We start from the raw sequence: 20,000 nt of genomic DNA, 5'->3' as shown, positions 1-20,000 counted from the left end.
GACTAACCGGTGTCTGTATGTAGCCTCGCTACTTTTATAGCCTCGCTACTGTATATAGCCTGTCTTTTTACTGTTGTTTTATTTCTTTACCTACCAATTGTTCACCGAATATCTTTTTTTCACTATTGGTTAGAGCCTGTAAGTAAGCATTTCACTGTAAGTTCTACACCTGTTGTATTTGGCACACGTGACAAATAAACTTTGATTTGATTTAGGTTGATTTAGGTTGCAGTCATGAAAACTTGTTTTTCAACCACCCCACAAATTTCTTGTTAACAAACTACAGTTTTGGCAAGTTGTACATGACAAGTATATTTTCCAACAATTGTTTTAAGACATATTATTTTTATAATTCACTGTATCACAATTCCAATGGGTCAGAAGTTTACATACAGTAAGTTGACTGTGCCATTAAACAGCTTGGAAAATTCTAGAAAATTATGTCATGGCTTTAGAAGCTTCTGATAGGCTAATTGACATCATTTGAGTCAATTGGAGGTATACCTGTGGATGTATTTCAAGGCCTACCTTCAAACTCAGTGCCTCTTTGCTTGACATCATTGGAAAATCAAAAGAAATCAGCCAAGACCTCCAAGAAAATTGCAGACCTCCACAAGTCTGGTTCATCCTTGGGAGCAATTTCCAAATGCCTTAAGGTACCATGTTCATCTGTACAAACAATAGTACGCAAGTATAAACACCATGGGACCACGCAGCCGTCATACCGCTCAGGAAGGAGACGTGTTCTGTCTCCTAGAGATGAACGTACTTTGGTGCAAAAAGTGCAAATCAGTCCCAGAACAACAGCAAAGGACCTTGTGAAGATGCTGGAGGAAACCGGTACAGAGGTGTCTATATCCACAGTAAAATGAGTCCTATATCGACATCACCTGAAAAGCCGCTCAGCAAGGAAGAAGCCATTGCTCCAAAACCGCCATAAAAAAGCCAGACTACGGTTTGCAACTGCACATGGGGACAAAGATCGTACTTTTTGGAGAAATGTCCTCTGGTCTGATGAAACAAAAATAGAACTGTTTGGCCATAACGACCATCGTTATATTTGGAGGAAAGAGGGGGAGACTTGCAAGCCGAAGAACACCATCCCAACCGTGAAGCGTGGGGGTGGCAGCATCATGTTGTGGGGGTGCTTTGCTGCAGGAGGGACTGGTGCACTTCACAAAATAGATGGCATCATGAGGCAGGAAAATTATGTGGATATATTGAAGCAACATCTCAAAACATCGGTCAGGAAGTAAAAGCTTGGTCGCAAATGGGTCTTCCAAATGGACAATGACCCCAAGCATTCTTCCAAAGTTGTGGCAAAATGGCTTAAGGACAACAAAGTCAAGGTATTGGAGTGGCCATCACAAAGCCCTGACCTCAATCCTATAGAAAATTTGTGGGCAGAACTGAAAAAGCATGTGCGAGCAAGGAGGCCTACAAACCTGACTCAGTTACACCAGCTCTGTCAGGAGGAATGGGCCAAAATTCATCCAATTTATTGTGGGAAGCTTGTGGAAGGCTACCCGAAATGTTTGACCCAAGTTAAACAATTTAAAGGTAATGCTACCAAATACTAATTGAGTGTATGTAAACTTCTTACCCACTGGGAATGTGATGAAAGAAATAAAAGCTGAAATAAATAATTCTCTACTATTAAGCTGACATTCACATTCTTAAAATAAAGTTGTGATCCTAACTGCCCTAATAAAGGGAATTTTTACTAGGATTAAATGTCAGGAATTGTGAAAAACGGGAAAAACTCAGCAAAAAAAGAAACGTCATCTCACTGTCAACTGCGTTTATTTTGAGCAAACTTAACATGTGTAAATATTTGTAGGAACATAACACGATTCAACAACTGAGACATAAACTGAACAAGTTCCACAGACATGTGACTAACAGAAATTGAATAATGTGTCCCTGAACAAAGGGGGGTCAAAATCAAAAATAACAGTCAGTATCTGCTGTGTCCACCAGCTGCATTAAGTACTGCAGTGCATCTCCTCCTCATGGACTGCACCAGATTTGCCAGTTCTTGCTGTGAGATGTTACCCCATTCTTCCACCAAGGCACCTGCAAGTTCCCAGACATTTCTGGGGGGAATGGCTCTAGCCAGCACCCTCCGATCCAACAGGTCCCAGACGTACTCAATGGGATTGAGATCCGGGCTCTTCGCTGGCCATGGCAGAACACTGACATTCATGTCTTGCAGGAAATCACGCACAGAACGAGCAGTATGGCTGGTGGCATTGTCATGCTGGAGGGTCATGTAAGGATGAGCCTGCAGGAAGGGTACCACATGAGGGAGGAGGATGTCTTCCCTGTAACACACAGCGATGAGATAGCAGGCAATGACAACAAGCTCAGTCCGATGATGCTGTGACACACCGCCCCAGACCATGACGGACACTCCACCTCCAAGTCGATCCCGCTCCAGAGTACAGGCTTCTGTGTAACGCTCATTCCTTCAACGTTAAACGCGAATCCAACCATCACCCCTGGTGAGACAAAACTGTGACTCGTCAGTGAAGAGCACTTTTTTCCAGTCCTGTCTGGTCCAGCGACGATGGGTTTGTGCCCATAGGCGACATTGTTGCCGGTGATGTCTGGTGACGACCTGCCTTACAACAGGCCTACAAGCCCTCAGTCCAGCCTCTCTCAGCCTATTGCAGACAGTCTGAGCACTGATGGAGGGATTGTGCGTTCCTGGTGTAACTCGGGCAGTTGTTGTTGCCATCCTGTATCTGTCCCGCAGCTGTGATGTTTGGATGACCGATCCTGTGCAGGTGTTGTTACACATGGTCTGCCACTGCGAGGACGATCAGCTGTCCGTCCTGTCTCCCTGTAGCGCTGTCTTAGGCATCTCACAGTACAGACATTGCAATTTATTGCCCTGGCCACATCTGCAGTCCTCATGCCTCCTTGCAGCATGCCTAAGGCACGTTCACGCAGATGAGCAGGGACCCTGGGCATCTTTCTTTTGGTGTTTTTCAGAGTCGGTAGAAAGGCCTCTTTAGTGTCCTAAGTTTTCTTAACAGTGACCGTAATTGCCTACCGTCTGTAAGCTGTTAGTGTCCTAACGACCGTTTCACAGGTGCATGTTAATTAATTGTTTATGGTTCATTGAACAAGCATGTGTTTTAAACGCTTTACAATGAAGATCTGTTAAGTTATTTGGATTTTTACGAATTATCTTTGAAAGACAGGGTCCTGAAAAAGGGACGTATTTTTTTCCTGAGTTTATTTTATTTTTATTTTATTTAAATCACGGCCGGTTGTGATACCGCCTGGAATCAAACCAGGGTCTGTAGTGACGCCCCTAGCACTGAGATGCAGTGCCTTACACCGCTGCGCCACTCAGGAGAAGCAAAGGGGGGACCAACTCCATATTAATGCCCATGATTTTGGCATGAGATGTCCAAAAAGCAGATGTCCACATACTTTTGGCCATGCAGTGTTTATAATTACTAAATGATCCTGTGTGCACAAGTGATGCACGCTCATATATTCCAGTGTACCATAAAACGTCGACTCATGACTCACACACACGTCACAGCTTTGACGCACAGCATGCACTGAAAATGAGGTAACCATGGAAACAAGAGGCGATATGGGTGTGACTCACCGAGAGGCTCTTGAACGTTGTCATACACTTCTGGATGTCTGGCCAGTCGGGGTGAGTCTCCTACAGGGAGCACAGCAGAGAGCATTTATACAGCTGTACACACACACACACACACACACACACACACACACACACACACACACACACACACACACACACACACACACACACACACACACACACACACACACACACACACACACACACACACACACACACACACACACACACACACACACACCACTATCAGTGATTGACGACATCCTCTTACACATAAGACATGCACACATACATCATCAGTGAATGAGGACACTCTTACACACCCAGCATCTTACAAACACACACCTGTACGTGGCACACACACACACACAGCCCCTACCTCCATGTGTCTCTCCAGTTCCTTCAGTAGTGTGGGGTATTTGTCCAGCCTCATGAAGGGTTTACTGAGGCCTGTGGTCAGAGTCAGGATGCCTGGACTACTGGCTCCCTTCCCCTCCATAAACTCCCCCAGCTCCTCACTGAGGGGAGGGGAAGAGAGAGAGAGAGAGAGAGAGAGAGAGAGAGAGAGAGAGAGAGAGAGAGAGAGAGAGAGAGAGGAGTATTCAATTGTCAAATCTAATTATATTCTTTACACTACCTGCCTGTGTAAAAATGATAAATGTACGTGTACATTTTAATGTAGAGTAAGAATGTACAGTAAGAATGCTAGAACATCAGGTTCATGCTGTATTGGGTCTATGTTTACCTGTGCTGGGTGAGCACGTTTACTGCCGAGGGGTGGTTGGAGCAGTAACCCACGTAGAGAGCCTTCATCTGGGGCATCAGGTTCATGAAGAAGCCCCCTACCCTCTGCTGGCTCTCTGGAAGTCTGCACATGTTGGGGAAAAAACACACAAGCTGAGTGAAATCAAGGATGGCTGTATTACCACAGCCGACACCTAGATGTTCCTATACCCTTTATTTACCTCGACGAAAACTGCTGTGAAATATCCCAAGTAGCAGCAGGACAGATCTAATTGGATTAGAACAGCAGTGACAAGGACTTGCTCTGATCCCTGTGTGCTGACTGGTGAAAAGTATGTGAGGGGCGGGACTTACTTGGTGCACTCCTCCAGTGATTGGACGAGCATCTGCTGGAAGGTGTTGATATCCTCCAGGTTCCCCAGGATCAGGTACACATCTGTACTGCTCAGTCTGGAGAGAGGGAGGAGAAGAGGAGAGGAGGGAGGAAAGGAGAAGGAAGAGGGGGGAGAGGAGAGGAGAGGAGAAGAGAAGGAGAGGTGGAGGAGGAGGGATAGGAGATGAGAAGGCGAGGAGAAGAAAGAGGGGGGAGGGAGAGAGAGAGAGGAGAGAGCGAGAGCATGAGTTTTGGAATGCGTCTAGTAGATCCAAATCAGTGGCCATACAGTGTCATCAGACAGACAGACAGACAGACAGACAGACAGACAGACAGACAGACAGACAGACAGACAGACAGACAGACAGACAGACAGACAGACAGACAGACAGACAGACAGACAGAGACAGACAGACAGACAGACAGACAGACAGACAGACAGAGACAGACAGACAGAGACAGACAGACAGACAGACAGACAGACAGACAGACAGGGTTTAGAACAGTAAAATGAGTGGAGCTTACTTCTCTGTGCTCTGGAGTGATCGCAGGTAGTTGGTCAGAAGGCTCTGGAGGTCCTTGGAATATTCTGTTTCTGTTTCTAGAATGTTCTGCAGCACCTGGGGAAAGATAGAGATGGTGAGAGAGTGTGTGAGGGAGAGTTTTTCAAGTTTCTTGTTGGTTATTGAGGAGTATCACTCTATGGTTCAAGTTGTAATTTCATGTCTTTGTAACTCTGAACACTTTCACTCCCTCTGACCCCTGGATGGTGGTGTAGATGAGACTGGGTCTAGTCAGGTTATGGATGGTGGTGTAGATGAGGCTGGGTCTAGTCAGGTTATGGATGGTGGTGTAGATGAGGCTGGGTCTAGTCAGGTTATGGATGGTGGTGTAGATGAGGCTGGGTCTAGTCAGGTTATAGATGGTGGTGTAGATGAGGCTGGGTCTAGTCATGTTATGGATGGTGGTGTAGATGAGGCTGGGTCTAGTCAGGTTATGGATGGTGGTGTAGATGAGGCTGGGTCTAGTCAGGTTATAGATGGTGGTGTAGATGAGGCTGGGTCTAGTCAGGTTATAGATGGTGGTGTAGATGAGGCTGGGTCTAGTCAGGTTATGGATGGTGGTGTAGATGAGGCTGGGTCTAGTCAGGTTATGGATGGTGGTGTAGATGAGACTGGGTCTAGTCAGGTTATGGATGGTGGTGTAGATGAGGCTGGGTCTAGTCAGGTTATGGATGGTGGTGTAGATGAGGCTGGGTCTAGTCAGGTTATAGATGGTGGTGTAGATGAGGCTGGGTCTAGTCAGGTTATAGATGGTGGTGTAGATGAGGCTGGGTCTAGTCAGGTTATAGATGGTGGTGTAGATGAGACTGGGTCTAGTCAGGTTATGGATGGTGGTGTAGATGAGACTGGGTCTAGTCATGCTATAGATGGTGGTGTAGATGAGACTGGGTCTAGTCAGGTAATGGATGGTGGTGTAGATGAGGCTGGGTCTAGTCAGGTTATGGATGGTGGTGTAGATGAGACTGGGTCCAGTCCTGTCATGGATGGTGGTGTAGATGAGGCTGGGTCTAGTCAGGTTATGGATGGTGGTGTAGATGAGACTGGGTCTAGTCAGGTTATGGATGGTGGTGTAGATGAGACTGGGTCTAGTCAGGTAATGGATGGTGGTGTAGATGAGGCTGGGTCTAGTCAGGTTATGGATGGTGGTGTAGATGAGACTGGGTCCAGTCCTGTCATGGATGGTGGTGTAGATGAGGCTGGGTCTAGTCAGGTTATGGATGGTGGTGTAGATGAGGCTGGGTCTAGTTAGGTTATGGATGGTGGTGTAGATGAGACTGGGTCTAGTCAGGTTATGGATGGTGGTGTAGATGAGGCTGGGTCTAGTTAGGTTATGGATGGTGGTGTAGATGAGACTGGGTCTAGTCAGGTTATGGATGGTGGTGTAGATGAGACTGGGTCTAGTCAGGTTATGGATGGTGGTGTAGATGAGGCTGGGTCTAGTTAGGTTATGGATGGTGGTGTAGATGAGACTGGGTCTAGTCAGGTTATGGATGGTGGTGTAGATGAGGCTGGGTCTAGTCAGGTTATGGATGGTGGTGTAGATGAGACTGGGTCTAGTCAGGTTATGGATGGTGGTGTAGATGAGGCTGGGTCTAGTTAGGTTATGGATGGTGGTGTAGATGAGACTGGGTCTAGTCAGGTTATGGATGGTGGTGTAGATGAGGCTGGGTCTAGTCAGGTTATGCTAGTGGATGAGGAGAGTATAGTGTGGAAGGGAACCCACAAATGCTGATGCTCCAGATACTCAACTAGTCTAAATAAGGACAGTTTTATTTCTTCTTTAATCAGAACAACAGTTTTCAGCTGTGCTAACATAATTGCAAAAGGGTTTTCTAATGATCAATTAGCCGTTTAAAATTATGAACTTGGATTAGCTAACACAACGTGCCATTGGAACACAGGAGTGATGGTTGCTGATAATGGGCCTCTGTACGCCTATGTAGATATTCCATAAAAAATCTGCCTTTTCCAGCTACAAAAGTCATTTACAACATTAACAATGTCTACACTGTATTTCGGATCAATTTGATATTATTTTAAATGTGCAAAAAATGTGCTTTTCTTTCAAAAACAAGGATATTTCTAAGTGACCCCAAACCAAAAAAAAGTACATGTGTTGTTTCTGCAGGAGACCATAGTGATGTGATGAATGAAGTCGTTTGGGGGCTCTGGTGGAAAGGGGCAAGTGTGCTGAGCCATGGAACAAATGTTAGTGCAGGGGTGGCAATCCTTTTTGCAATGGGTCTGGCTGTAAAAATGTGCTCCTCAAAGGAGGTGTGTAGGGGTAGACTGCTTGTAGGTAAAGGAGAAATTAACAACGGCGGTTTTGTCCTCATAAATGTGTATGTGCCTAACACAGGGAGAGAGAGGGGGCGTCTGTTTGGGTGTCTCAGACAGGAACTCTCAGAGGTAGCCCCTGTTGAGACGGCGGTGGTCGGCGGGGAGTGGAACTGTACGATGGATTTTACGAAAGACAGAAATGGGGAAGAGCCTCAATCAGGGTCAGTGGGAGTGTTAAGGGACATCATTAATCAGTTCGACCTAGTGGATGTTTGGAGAACTAGACATCCTGACACCAGACAGTATACATGGGTGAAGGTCTTTGGGGTTAGGGTGAGTGCAGCCAGACTAGATCTCTTTTACATCCAAGAATCAGAGCATTAGGCTGTTGGGCGCTACCATTCTCCCAGTGGGTTTTTCAGATCACCACATAACCATGGCTCAGTTGTCTATTTCATCAGGGCCTCGGCAGGCATCCTATTGGACGTTTATTGTAAAGCTCTTACAAGATGCCACTTTTTGCTCAGGTTTCCAGATTTTTGGGGAAAGGTGGGGGCAGCGAAAAGAGGAGTATGGGTCTCTGAGTCAATGGTGGAATGTGGGTAAGTCCAAATTCAGCTTTTCTGTCAACAGTATACAGCTCTCACATCCTTAGAGGCTAGGAGAGTATTGGGGGAACTGGAGCGCAGTATCAGTGAAGTGGAGGTAGAGATGGTGGAGCAAGGCAATGTAGGCCTCAAGGCTACTTTAGCTGAATTACGTAGGGACCTGGGCAGTTTTTTCCAGGTTAAAGCAAAGGGAGCACTTGTAAGAGCTAGGTTCTCCATGCTCAAGGAGATAGATGCTCCCAACTTCTCCTTCTTTGTTTTGTAAAGTCAGAGCGGTGAAGCCAAGAGTATGCATTGTCTATGGCTGTTTGATGGGCGGGTGACCTCTGTGGTGGGGGAGATGCGTGATCAGACTGTGGAGTTTTATATTGAGTTGTATAGGCCAGGACTGTGTGATCCTATATGTGCTCAGGTTTTGTTTGCAGAACTCCCTAAGCTCTCTCTGACACAGAGGGATGAAATGGACCTTCCCTTGTTGTCCCATGAACTAGCAGAGGCCGTAAAACAGGTGTCCCCCGGCCGTGCACCTGGGGAATAATTGGACTGGACATATTTTGCGTGTTGCGTGAGTGCGTCGGGGTAGGAGAGTCGCCGATGAACTGCCGTAGGGCGGCTCTGACTCTCCTGCCCAAAAAAGGGGACTTGTGTAAACTTAAGAACTGGAGGCCTGTGGCATTGCTCTGTGTGGACTACAAGATATTTGCCAAGGTCCTCTCTAACAGACTGAAGTCCCATCTGGACTCTATAGTACACAAGGACCAGACAAATTGTGTACCGGGACGCTCAATCACGGACAACTTGTTCTTGAATCAGGGACATGTTGGACTTGTCGAGAGTTTCTAATGTGAACTTTTGACTGGTCTCTTTAGACCAAGAGAAGGCTTTTGATAGAGTGGACCATGAGTATCTGTTTAATGTGATGTCTGTGTTTGTGTTTGGGGAAAGGTTTTTGGCCTGTGTGAAGATGTGGCATGCGGGGGTGTCATGTATGGTCAAGGTGGGAGGGGGGCTCAGTAGGCCAGTCTGGGTGAGACGGGGCATTAGACAAGGATGCCCTCTATCGGGGCAGTTATATACACTAACCATTGAGCCTCTTTTGAGCCTGCTACGCAGGAGACTGCAGGGAGTGTGCTGGACAGGGATGGGTGTGGTGACAGGCATTGCAATGTCGGCGTATGCAGATGACGTTTCTGTGATGATCAGGGATGGGCAGGATATGCAGGCACTATAGACTATTCTGAAGGTGTACAAGAGAGCTTCGTCAGCTAAGGTGAACTGGGGCAAGAGCAAAGCTCTTATGTGGGGCATGGAGGGATAGCCCCCCCCCCTGCTTCCAGGGGGTGCGAAGTGGGGTTGTGAAGGGTTTAACATTTTGGGGGTGTACCTGGGCTCGGAGAGGTGGGTCAGGAAGAACTGGGAGGGGCTGTCACAGGCAGTGGTGTCAAGACTGGCCAGGTGGAGGCGGCTCCTGTCCCAAGTGTCATATAGAGGGAGGGTGCTGATAATCAACAACCTGGTGGCATCTTCCCTGTGGCATAAACTGGCTGTCCTCAACCCCCCCGCCGGTCTGCTCGCAGACTTGCAATGCAAGCTGGTGAATTTTTTCTCGTAGGGCTATCACTGGCTGAGGGTGGCAGTGTTGAAAGAAATTCAGATGACGTACATGTCCGTCCACAAAAGAGTCCAGGACCTGGTGGAACTGGAGAGCAGGGTGGCTGCATTCCTACTAAAGGCGGTGCAGAGACTGCTGTACCATACTGATGTAGGCTGGAGAGAACCAGCATCCTCGCTGCTGAGGAGAACTGAGTACAGCAGGGGTCTGATTTGTATTCTGCGTTGCTGAAGGCCTGGCAGCTGCTGAGGCCCACACAAGAAGGGGGTGTGGAACCTGGGCTATGGGTGTGGGAGAAGCCTATCTTCCACAAGCCAGCCCTCCTTTTGAGATCGGTTCAATCAGCCACCCTGCAGAAGCGACTGATGCAGCGTGTTTACTAAGGCTGTGTGACCTGCGGCTCCTGGCACAACAAACAGAACTAACATCTCTTTGGCTATTTGAGAGATTCCTGGGGGAGGTCCAGGAGGCCCTGTCTGAGCCGGTAATGGGGGTGTGTCTCTCTCTCTCTCATTCTCTCTCTCTGTCTTTTTCTTTCTCTCTCTCTCTCTCTCTCTAGTATAGCATGCATTTACTTGTTATCTCATCTCAGTAACCCAGAGCACTGAGATACATTAAAATGTCAGGAACACAACACACACACAGAACTAGGTCAAGCTATCTGGAGCGGCCATGGCACCTCATGCCTACAGCGTTAAGAGTAATGCCAAGCTTTAAAAAGCCTGTTTTCTTTTATTGAGGATAGTTACAGCAGTATTGAGAGACACACGCAAACAGAAAGAGAGAGCGAGAAAGAGACAGAGCCAGAGAAAGGGAGAGCGAGAAAGAGCCAGAGAAATGGAGAGAACGAGACAGACAGACAGACAGACAGACAGACAGACAGACAGACAGACAGACAGACAGACAGACAGACAGACAGACAGAGACAGACAGAGACAGACAGACAGACAGACAGACAGACAGACAGACAGACAGACAGACAGACAGACAGACAGACAGACAGACAGACAGACAGACAGACAGACAGACAGACAGACAGACAGACAGACAGACAGACAGAGTGAGAGAAGTAAGTTGGATGAACAGGTCTTACCAGGTTGTAGTAGGTCTTGCTAATGGCCGTAGTGTCAACACCTTTTGGGGGGCTCTTGAGGGTCCCAGATTTGGGGGACACTTGTTTGTCTCAGAGGGAGAGGGAGAAATTAGTTATTTTTCTCCATCAGACACTATCCTTTTCCTTCACGTCCTTTCTGATATTCCTGGGTTATGTGATGTCCAGTAGCAAGAACAATAAGGGATACCTACCACAGCCTTTGATCTCACGGACATAGTTGCTAGGGAACCAGCCGGTCTTGCCATTGAAGTTCCCCTCCCACCAGCCGCCCTCCTCCTGGCGTGTCACGTTGATGACATCCCCCTTGTTGAAGGACAGCTCGTCCTCATTGGTTTGTTCAAAGTTGAAGCGAGCCTTGACCAATAGCTGCGTCCCGCTGCCCTCAGACATGTCCTATAGGAGAGGTAGAGAGGTGAGGAGGGAGGTAGAGAGGGGGAGGTAGGGCGGTAGAGAGGGGAAGGTAGGTAGGTAGGTAGGTAGGTAGGTAGGTAGGTAGGTAGGTAGGTAGGTAGGTAGGTAGGTAGGTAGGTAGGTAGGTAGGTAGGTAGGTAGGTAGGTAGGTAGGTAGGTAGGTAGGTAGGTAGGTAGGTAGGTAGGTAGGTAGGTAGGTAGGTAGGTAGGTAGGTAGGTAGGTAGGTAGGTAGGTAGGTAGGTAGGTAGGTAGGTAGGTAGGTAGGTAGGTAGGTAGGTAGGTAGGTAGGTAGGTAGGTAGAGAGGTAGGGAGGTAGAGAGGTAGAGGTAGGGAGGTAGAGAGAGGAGGTAGAGAGGGGGAGGTAGAGAAGGGGAGGTAAAGAAGGGGAGGTAAAGAAGGGGAGGTAGGGAGGCAGAGAGAGGGAGGAAGAGCGATAGAGAGGGGGAGGTAGAGAGGTGAGGAGGGCGTTAGGGACGGGGAGAGAAGAGCGGTACAGAGGGGGAGGTAGAGAAGTAGAGAGGTAGAGGGGGGAGGTAGGTAGGTAGGGAGGAAGGTAGGTAGAGAAGGGGAGGTAGGGAGGTAGAGAAGGGGAGGAAGGGAGGTAGGGAGGTAGAGAGGGGGAGGTAGAGAAGGGGAGGTAGGGAGGTAGAGACGGGGAGGTAGGGCGGTAGAGAGGGGGAGGTAGGGCGGTAGAGAGGGGGAGGTAGGGAGGCAGAGGGGGGAGGTAGGGAGGCAGAGAGGTGGGCAGGTAGGGAGGCAGAGAGGTAGGGGTAGAGAGGGAAAGAGAGGGGGAGGTAGAGAGGGGGAGGTAGCAAGGTAGAGAGGAGGTAGGGAGGTAGAGAGTTGATGAGGGAGGTAAAGGGGGAGGCAGAGAGGTAGAGGGGGGGAGGTAGATAGGTGAGGTAGGGAGCAAGAGAGGTGTGGAGGGTAGCGAGAGGGAGGGTTGGTGAAGGAAAGGACAAGGGGAGAGGGGGAGGTAGAGAGAGAGGGGGGGTAGAGAAGGGAGGAGAGGAATATTAGTGAGATAGGGAGGTAGAAAGGGTGGGCCGATGGCTCAGTAATGGACAAATAAGGGCTTGAATACTGACTACACGATAAGCCCACACAAATCTCCATTTGACATAGATGCACTTTGAGATGCAGACATTTCAGAAGTTGGGCTTCAGCACCGAGGCTGCAATGTTTGTGTCTGTGTGTGTCTACGTGTTTCTCACCAGGCTGCGGAACTGGTTCTGAAGCAGCTTGGAGGATCGACCCAGTGATGACTGGGAGGCCAGAGACTCAAACGACTTGATCCGATGGGCCGACGAGTGACGGGCACAGACACTATCACTGCCCACTCCAATGTCTACAGATAAAGAATAGAGAAGTTACAGTGCATTCGGAAAGTATTGAGACCCCTTGACTTTTTCCAAAATGTTGTTATGTTCTAGCCTTATTCTAAAATTGATTAAATAAAAGGTTTTCCTAATCAATCTACACATAATACCCCATAATGACAAAGCGAAAACAGGTTTTTGGACATTTTTGCTAATTTATTACAAATAAAAACTAAAATACCTTATTTACATAAGTATTCAGACCCTTTGCTATGATGAGACTTGCAATTGAGTTCAGGTGCATCCTGTTTTCATTGATCATCCTTGAGATGTTTCTACAACTTGATTGGAGTCCACCTGTGGTAAATTCAATTGATTGGAACTGTTTTGGAAAGGCACACACCTGTCTATATGAGGTCCCACAGTTGACAGTGCATGTCAGAGCAAAAACCAAGCCATGAGGTAGAAGGAATTGTCCATAGAGCTCAGAGACAGGATTGTGTCAAGGCACAGAAACAATTCTGCAACATTGAAGATTACCAAGAACACAGTGGCCTCCATCATTCTTAAATGGAAGAAATTTGGAACCACCAAGACTCTTCCTAGAGCTGGACAACCGACCAAACTGAGCAATCGGAGGAGAAGGGCCTTGGTTAGGGAGTTGACCAAGAATCCGATGATCACTCTGACAGAACTCCAGAGTTCCTCTGTGGAGATGAGAGAACCTTCCAGAAGGACAACCATCTCTGCAGCACTCCACCAATCAAGCCTTTATGGTAGAGTGGCCAGACGGAAGCCACTCCTCAGTAAAAGGCAAATGACAGCCTGCAGCATCATGCTTTGGGGATGTTTTTCAGTGGCAGGGAATGGGAGACTAGTCAGGATCGAGGGACAGATGAACGGTAGCATAGTACAGAGAGATACTTAATGGAAACCTGCTCCAGAGCTCTCAGGACATCAGACTGGGGGTGAAGGTTCACCTTCCAACAGGACAACAACCCTGAGCACACAGCCAAAACAACGCAGGAGTGGCTTCGGGACAAGTCTCTGAATGTCCTTGAATGGCCCAGCCAGACCCCGGACTTCAACCCGATCGAACATCTCTGGAGAGACCTAAAAATAGCTGTGCAGCGACGCGACCTATCCAACCTGACAGAGCTTGAGAGGATCTGCAGAGAAGAATGGGAGAAACTCCCCAAATACAGGTGTGCCAAGCTTGTAACGTCATACCCAAGAAGACTTGAGGCTGTAATCGCTGCCAAAGGTGCTTCAACAAAGTACTGAGTAAAGGGTCTGAATACTTATGTAAATACGATTTCATTATTATTATTATTTTTTTTTTTGCAAATAAATAAAAAAAAAACGTTTTTTTGCTTTGTCATTGTGGGGTATTGTGTGTAGATTGATGAGGGGGGAAAGAATGTAATACGTAACAAAATGTGGAAAAAGTCAAGGGGTCTGAATACTTTCTGAATGCACAGTATATACACACACACACAATACACAGTATATACACACACACAATCTATACACACACACAATAGACAGTATATACACACACAATAGAATAGTTATACTAAACACCCATACTCACATGGGCTGCACACAAACACACACTTTCAACTAACCTGCAGTCACTTTGTTGAGAGCCACCAAACTGCTGAGTATCTTGGAGAAGTTCAGTCCTAGGAGCAGATCACTGGGCTCAAACAGCTGTGGCAGACGAGAAAAAGACAGGTCAGTGTGTGTGTGTGTGTGTGTGTGTGTGTGTGTGTGTGTGTGTGTGTGTGTGTGTGTGTGTGTGTGTGTGTCAGTGGAGGCTGGTGAGAGGATCTATAGGAGGACGGGCTCATTATAATGCTGGAATGGAATTAATGGAACGGAGACAGATATGTGGTTTCCATGTGTTTGATACCGTTCCATTTGTTCAACTCCAGCTATTACAATGAGCCTGTCCTCCTATAGCTCCTCCCACCAGCCGCCACTGGTGTGTGTTTGTGTGCATGTGTGTGTGCATGTGTGTGTGCATGTGTGTGTGCATGTGTGTGTGCATGCATGTATGCACATCATTCCTGTGTGTGACATGGTGTTAGTGCCGAAACTAAAATACGTGGAGACATGCCAAAAAGTAATGGGGGAAAAATCACTAGTCAATTGGACAGCACTGGAGCTGGGTCATCACAATGCCTGCTACTGCCAATCAATGGAACTCATTTTCACTAGCACAGTAGCCTACAGACAGCTTCACAAACTACTGTACACCAAAGGACTTGTAGAAAACGGCAGGTGAGCAAAAATGTCCTGTGCAGCACGAGAAGAGGTAGTTGACTGGAGGAGAGTAGATAGTTTGGAGTTAATGTGCCTGAGGGGTGAATTATTGTAGTTTCATTCTCTCCCTGTAAAATGTCTGTTAATGTACATCACTCTCTCCATCTCTCAATCTCCATCTCTCCCTCCCTTCCATCTCTCCCTCCCTCCCTCCCTCCCCCCCTTCCATCTCTCCCTCCATCTCTCCCCCCTCCCCCTCCATCTCTCCTTCCCTTCCATCTCTCCCTCCCTCCATCTCTCCCCCCTCCCCCTCCATCTCTCCCTCCCTCCCTCCCCCTCCATCTCTCCCTCCCCCTCCATCTCTCCCTCCCTCCCTCCCCCTCCATCTCTCCCTCCCCCTCCATCTCTCCCTCCATCTCTCCCTCCCCTCCCTCCCCTCCCTCCCCCTCCATCTCTCCCCCTCCATCTCTCCCTCCCTTCCATCTCTCCCTCCCTCCCTCCCTCCCTCCCCTTCCATCTCTCCATCCCCCTCCATCTCTCCCCCCTCCCCCTCCATCTCTCCCTCCCTTCCATCTCTCCCTCCCTCCATCTCTCCCCCCTCCCCCTCCATCTCTCCCTCCCTCCCCCTCCATCTCTCCCTCCCTCCCCCTCCATCTCTCCCTCCAGCTCTCCCTCCCCTCCCTCCCCCTCCAGCTCTCCCTCCCCTCCCTCCCCCTCCATCTCTCCCCCTCCCCCTCCATCTCTCCCTCCCCTCCATCTCTCCCCCCATCTCTCCCCCCTCCCCCTCCATCTCTCCCCCCTGTGCAGTGGTTACTGTCGGGCCACTGAGGGGGAGTGAGTGAGATGTGGCTCCCTTTTATCTTCCGCTCTGATTCCAGACAGTCTATGCCCTGAGAGAATGTGTGTGTGTGCATGGCCTGCACTGTGCTATTTCCAGAGTTCCAGTCCAGTCCCATATTCCTCCACTGTCCCATAGAGGTACATATTACATACAAACATTCAATGATTGTGTGAAGGTTTTGGATATATAATATGTGCAGAGAAACGTGAGAGTGACACACCAAACACTATGCTCCAATGTGGTTTATTGACACAATGTTTCAATCATTAGGGCTTAACCAGAGCTGAATGTACCAGGACTGGTTTGACTGTGGCCCTTCCAGTCCTGACCTGATAGATGCAGTAGGTGAAGTCAGGAGTGCCGCTATATGGCTTTAAGGCTTTAACTTATCCAGAATATCAGATCAGTGGCCACTCCAATGGAGGGAGGAAGGGTGCATTTCAAAAGTACTCTTAACTGGATCGATGACTACAGGGGGTGTGGAAACTCTTAGGGTCACTTCCTGTTGTCAACAGGTCAGGGGTGAAGGGTCAGCTAACTGCTGCACAGAGTGTGTGACATGGCTCCAAACAGTCTGAAGACATAAAAACACATTTACTTGAAGAAGAGTGAAGATGCAAAGTTTGGTAACAGAATGACGGTTTGTGCTGCTGGTCATTCTGTTAACAAATTTTGCATCAGCACTGTTCTTCAAGTAAATGTGTTTTTGAGAGGTTTTCTGTGGAAATTGTTAAAAGTAGTCATTGTGCATAGTTGTGGGGTTTGTTTAGCAATCAGTGTTTTTTGTTTGGCATATATTTTAAAGTGACAAATCTGAGTCTCAGCATCCGTTACTGTGGAATTGCCCATAGAATAATCCCAAGAAAACAACACCCACACACCAAACAGTATACAATCACCTGCCAAACACACACCCATCAGAAGCAGGTCGGGGCTTAAAAAGCGCTGGCACACCAACGTGTGGGTACGTACACACACACACACACACACACACACACACACACACACACACACACACACACACACACACACACACACACACACACACACACACACACACACACACACACACACACACACACACACACACACACCTAATCTGCTGCCCCATGCAGCTAGCTGTACTGTGGCCCAGCAGTAATTTGGGGTCTGGAGAGGGTGTATGATGTCTGGCCATGTCCTACACTATTATAATCCAGCTCCCTGCATGTTACACAAACACACGGCTCGCTCTCCTCTCCTCTCCTCTCTAAAGCAGCTTATAGGGAAACAGGTTTACGGTATGAGGGGCATGGAGGGCTGCTGGGAGGTTTTCAAGGTCTGTCTATCTGCACACCTGGGAAGCTTAGTTATCCCAAAAACACCCCATGACTCGGAGAGAGGTAGACGAGCAGTCCACTTCGCAGAGATTGTTATCAGTCCAACCTCAAACATTCATTTACTACACCAGTGTTTTCCAAGCCTGGTCCTGGGGATTCAAACGGGTACACATTTTCGTTTTTGCTCCAGCTCTCAGACACCTGATTCAACTAAGCAACTCGTCAAGCCTTTGATGAATGGATTCATAGTGCTAGGGCAAAAACAAAACTGTGCACCAGTTTGGGCCCCCAGGACCAGGCTGGGAAAACACTGGACCAGATGTTCAGCATCTCTATTACAAAGTTATTCTGTCTCAACATAAGTGTTGTCATAATGCGTCGGTGATATGCCTATTCAAATAAAGGCTTTTTCAAATCAATAATACCTACTCAGCACTGGAAGGTACTGGAACCCCATCTTTATAGACCAGTTATGGTTAATCATTGTGTATTTATTCCTTGTGTTATTAGTTTTCTATTTTTTTGCTCTCTGCATTGTTGGGAAGGGCCCAAAAGAAAGAATTTCACCGTTAGTCTACACTTGTTGTTTACTAAGCATGTGACAAACATTTGATTTGATTTATGAAATTCTTATCCAAGAAGGGAAGGCTTTGTGTTGACATTCAACACCAAGCACAAGTAAGCCATTAACAAAATCCTATTCAGAGCCCTTTATTCTACAGTGCCCTCCCTCCATTTCTCTCTCTCTGTCTCTGTCTCTATTTCTTTCCCTCTCCCATCTCCTTCTCTCCTGCAGTCTCAGTGAGGAAAGTCAATAGTGAAGATCGAACAGTGAGCTGTATTGTCCAGACTGGGTGGGTTCAATGACTCCTCTATGCACTGACACAGTACCAAACGCTCTCTCTCTCTGTGTGTGTGTGTGTGTGTGTGTGTGTGTGTGTGTGTGTGTGTGTGTGTGTGTGTGTGTGTGTGTGTGTGTGTGTGTGTGTGTGTGTGTGTGTGTGTGTGTGTGTGTGTGTGTGTGTGAGAGATAGCCATTGCCCTCTAACCACAGATCTAGAATATGACTGTTCACCCTAATCATTATTGTCAAAGTCTTTGATATAACAGTTGACACAGACAGCATTAGCTGCTGCTGTACAAGAAATGACCAAAACATCCCAATAAAAACTAATGAGACTTTAGACTTCCTATATGGGTCAACTAGGTAGTGAGTTTGAAGACTACACTTTCTGACAACTCTGGGTGGATTCATTGACCAAGTGTAGCCTAATTCTCGCTTGCGGGTATCTGGATAACTAGCTGGTGTTTCCAAATCGAGAAAGGGGGACACAAGCGCAACGCCGTGCACGTAGGCTACGGGGGCCGGCGAAGAAAGACGACGACTTACATAATGGAAAAGCATCAGTCTGATAAAGAGAGAAAGACCGTTTATAGAAGTGTATACATTAACTAGCTATCTGCACTTGGAGCCTACAAGATAATGTTACATTGTTACATTTTTAAACGACTGCAGCAAATAATTGCAGCATGACTGTTACAATGTTGCGATTGTGGATAGGCCATTTCAGTGCAGGCGACAAACAAGGCAGCCTCACACCCGGCGATGGGTGATTGTTCTCGGCTCCCACTGTCAGCAGGCCTATCCCTCCGTCCACTTCGTGGCCCCATTGTTTATTGTGTCACATTGGATATTTGTACGATTTTACGTAGGTTATTTATCTTTCTTATTAAATGTTGGATGCATGTTTGGAGTGTTTGTGGGGTTATTTTATGGAGAACGTACCTCTACGCGAAACGAAGTGCAGCCTTTGAGAAACTCCTTTATGTTGCTCAAGCACTCGCCGTCGTTCTTCGGTTCTTGGTAGATCTGGGATAACAAAAATGCATATGAGAAACACGAATTTCGATCAAAATGAACTTTTTTTCCATAGCCTAGCTCCTTGGAAGCAGTCTAAAGTCTTATGCGCGTTTTGATTCAGAGTCGAAGCCAACATTCCCTCTCCTTGGCTTGCTGCTACAACACAGAAACAGATTCTCCAGCAGGGAAGTAGGCATTGGATTGAGGGAAATGACGTTGACGAATGGGAGCTGTGAGAAACAACACAGCAGCAGTGAGGGAGGACGTTGGCAACTCCTCTGAACAGAGAGGCGGGATGGATCAAATTGATCAAAACAGAAAAAATATCAAAGAACGGGTGGGATATAAATAAGTGACACTAACCACAATGCCAATGTGAATGGATGTAATACGGCCTATGAATCTAGGAGAGATCTGACGACACACCTTTTACTACCAGTCTATAACCATAGGCTACATGAACTGATAACCATAGGCTACATGAACTGATAACCATAGGCTACATGAACTGATAACCATAGGCTACATGAACTGATAACCATAGGCTACATGAACTGATAACCATAGGCTACATGAACTGATAACCATAGGCTACATGAACTGATAACCATAGGCTACATGAACTGATAACCATAGGCTACATGAACTGATAACCATAGGCTACATGAACTGATAACCATAGGCTACATGAACTGATAACCATAGGCTACATGAACTGATAACCATAGGCTACATGAACTGATAACCATAGGCTACATGAACTGATAACCATAGGCTACATGAACTGCCAGTGAGATATACAACAATAGATAAACATTGGACGCTGGTTGAGTATGGACATATAGATATTATACTAGAGTAATTAGCAGTTAAATGACCTGTAGCCTATCGGTCTAGCCCATGCAGTTAGAATATAATAGGATATAGAACATAATAAAATAATAACTTCATTTTTCCTAGAGGGAAGACTTGCTACTTGCTACTGTTTGGTATTTTCTTAGACTACAGAACACTGGGATATCACGCTTTCTCCTCCTTTCTACTTGTGGCCAATAGCT

At 47.2% G+C, this 20,000-nt stretch overlaps 1 protein-coding gene across 2 annotated transcripts in view; it reads right to left on the bottom strand.

Annotated features, from left to right (window-relative positions):
- arhgef7a (Rho guanine nucleotide exchange factor 7a) overlaps window positions 1-20,000 on the bottom strand; it is a 39,377-nt gene that overhangs the window by 17,895 nt on the left and 1,482 nt on the right. For both annotated transcript variants that reach the window (XM_014164690.3, XM_014164689.3), the window contains exons 2-11: window positions 18,868-18,951; window positions 14,282-14,366; window positions 12,549-12,682; window positions 11,114-11,315; window positions 10,902-10,990; window positions 5,271-5,365; window positions 4,727-4,822; window positions 4,374-4,496; window positions 4,008-4,146; window positions 3,629-3,688 (exon numbers count right to left, since the gene is read on the bottom strand). In XM_014164690.3, the coding sequence (XP_014020165.1) occupies window positions 3,629-3,688; window positions 4,008-4,146; window positions 4,374-4,496; window positions 4,727-4,822; window positions 5,271-5,365; window positions 10,902-10,990; window positions 11,114-11,315; window positions 12,549-12,682; window positions 14,282-14,366; window positions 18,868-18,951 (1,107 nt within the window). The remainder of the gene's footprint in view (window positions 1-3,628; window positions 3,689-4,007; window positions 4,147-4,373; window positions 4,497-4,726; window positions 4,823-5,270; window positions 5,366-10,901; window positions 10,991-11,113; window positions 11,316-12,548; window positions 12,683-14,281; window positions 14,367-18,867; window positions 18,952-20,000) is intronic.

Source organism: Salmo salar, chromosome 21, assembly GCF_965601325.2.
Source record: "Salmo salar chromosome 21, fSalSal1, whole genome shotgun sequence".
Taxonomy (NCBI): Eukaryota; Metazoa; Chordata; class Actinopteri; order Salmoniformes; family Salmonidae; genus Salmo; species Salmo salar.
This window is presented reverse-complemented; position numbering and strand designations above follow the sequence as displayed.